This window comes from Cyprinodon variegatus, unplaced genomic scaffold (genome assembly GCF_000732505.1).
Source record: "Cyprinodon variegatus isolate N-32 unplaced genomic scaffold, C_variegatus-1.0 Scaffold523, whole genome shotgun sequence".
Classification (NCBI taxonomy): domain Eukaryota; kingdom Metazoa; phylum Chordata; class Actinopteri; order Cyprinodontiformes; family Cyprinodontidae; genus Cyprinodon; species Cyprinodon variegatus.
The window spans coordinates 306,969-309,200 of record NW_015150976.1 but is presented as its reverse complement, the minus strand read 5'-3'; the positions used below and the strand labels follow the sequence as shown (position 1 = coordinate 309,200).

Genomic DNA, 2,232 nt, shown 5'->3' with positions numbered 1-2,232 from the left:
GGCTCTGGAGTGCAGAGTTCGCTGCTTTTAGAAGTTATCTCCAAAGTCTCCACTAGCAGAAAAAAGTTGGTAGATTTGGCGCTAGGCACTTTTTTTGAAATAAAAAAACACTTATTATAAGCGTTCTGATGGAATTTTAGAGAAAGGATTTTTATCAAAAACATATTTAATGTGCACAAATAAATAAAAGCTGTATTAACCATAAATGTAAACAGAGTTTTATGGGGCACCCAGGAACTTGAGGCCCTAGACAACTGCCTAGTATTGCCTAATGGTAAATCCCCCCCTGGACACATAGATATTTTAAATCAGCACAAAAAGTTGATAAATTACAAATCTAGCATTAGACATTAATCTATTTTGAAACTTAACTCTCGCCATAAAAAGGTGCCTTAAAGATTTGATAAAAATTCAAACCAGGGAAGCTTAAAATATGCTACTTAAGGAGTTCTGGATAAAGCATATTCACAAACTAAAAAGGTTTTTCATCTTAAAAATAAAATCTGAATGTTTTTTTTTTTCATTTATGCAGAACTATTACTCTTTAGGCTATTTGAATGTGTTAAAAGTCTGTATATTCCAGTTAACAATCGATTATTAAAATACTGGATGATGATTTTCAGTATTAGATATATCACGATTCATTTGATTAATTGTTCCAGCCCTAGTTAAGATTTGTGAAAAATTGAATAATTCTACATCTTATATGACTCAATGGAGAGTTTTAGGAAATTAATGATCCAGTTGCTTAGACTAAACTATTGATTTAGATTATTTGGAAAAGAGCCTGAATCATTTTTAATCACAAACTGTGATGGTAGTGATCATAAGATAAAAACATCCATCTGTACTGTGACAGTGGGGGAATTTGGGTGTGACAGTGGCAAAAAGTCCACAAACACTAGACATTAAATAACAGGCATTTAAGTTATAGAGGAGAAAAATACTATGCAGTTATTAAAAACCAATTAATAAAACTTAAAAAGTTAAGACTTCAGTTGCAGCCCTATAGTTTTTGGTTTTCCATGGATTGCTGCAACCAGCACGTGACGGAATCACATGATCTATCATCCATCTGTCACCTGCTCTACTTCTGCTAGCGACCAGCGATGGTAATCACTATTAGGTACAATAAAAACCCTACATAAAATATAACAACGGTTGATTAATTAAATCTGTACTATTGAGGAAAAAAGAGAAAAAGAAAAACCATCACAGCACTTAGCTAAAACAGTAAGCACTCAGCTTCATTCATCTCAAAGCTTTCTACAGTGCATCTCTGTTCCATGGAGGAGGAGATGCAGAAAAAAAATTATTATATAAATAAATTTTATATAAATAACAGATAACGTTTTTATAAATAGAGATTATTTCAATGGGCCACAATGCCAGCAGCGTTTAGCACAATTAAATACCGATAAACCGGGTCAGAGCTTCTTTAGCTAGCATTTTAACACCATTCATTTAACCGTAATGGCTTCTAATCCGTTTCCTAAAGACTAATAAACAGCATTTTAACTGAAATTTAGCATTATCGGATCATAAAAATAACTTGTTTTCTCTTTCTCCGCCTAACTGTGACATTAAGCGGTGCAGCAGCCTCCTAGCAAAGGCTAGCAGCTATCTAGCAGTTAGCAGCTAACAGTAGCAGCCTACTTAGCCTCGGCTGGGAGATGTAATTCCTCGTCACAGCTTGGGTGTGTGTCCTCGCAGCAGCTCCGATGCTGTTAACGTCCATCGCTCGGTTTGCCACCAGCGTTGCCATTTTCTATTTTAAGGAAACTAAAGACGGACCAGGCTGCCGAGGTGCTCCACTGGCGTTAATGCAGTAAATGACAACAGAAGGTAGGTCATATGACGGTGACTAACCGGAAGTTCTCTGCTAAGTCTGCGCATGCGCAAACAGCGCAACAACTTCATTTTAAAACGACCCTCACAACTACCCCATTTATCTATTAATTACGGAACAGGGTTAGGGCCACTGAAAAAATAGTAAAAAGTTAACATGTTTTAAAAATATATTTCCATTTAATATGGGGAAAAAGTCAGAATTCTGACTTTAATCTCAGAATTCTGACTGAATTCTGACAGCTATCAAACATGTTAGCATCAAGCCATAGCCATGTCTGTTTTAGAGACTAAACTAGCTCTCTTGTTTTTATCACCTTCAGCTCTTCCATTAATGAAAAAGCATTATCAGGCTCCCCTCAGACATGTAAAAAGTCACCTAAT

At 35.8% G+C, this 2,232-nt stretch overlaps 1 protein-coding gene across 1 annotated transcript in view; it reads right to left on the bottom strand.

The window, feature by feature from the left end:
* Positions 1-1,867, bottom strand: part of atp6v1b2 (ATPase, H+ transporting, lysosomal 56/58kDa, V1 subunit B2) — a 31,435-nt gene extending 29,568 nt beyond the window's left edge. Inside the window, exon 1 of the mRNA XM_015391066.1 lies at positions 1,657-1,867. Within this exon, the coding sequence (XP_015246552.1) occupies positions 1,657-1,765 (109 nt within the window). The 5' untranslated portion in view covers positions 1,766-1,867. The remainder of the gene's footprint in view (positions 1-1,656) is intronic.
* Positions 1,868-2,232: the final 365 nt, after the last annotated feature.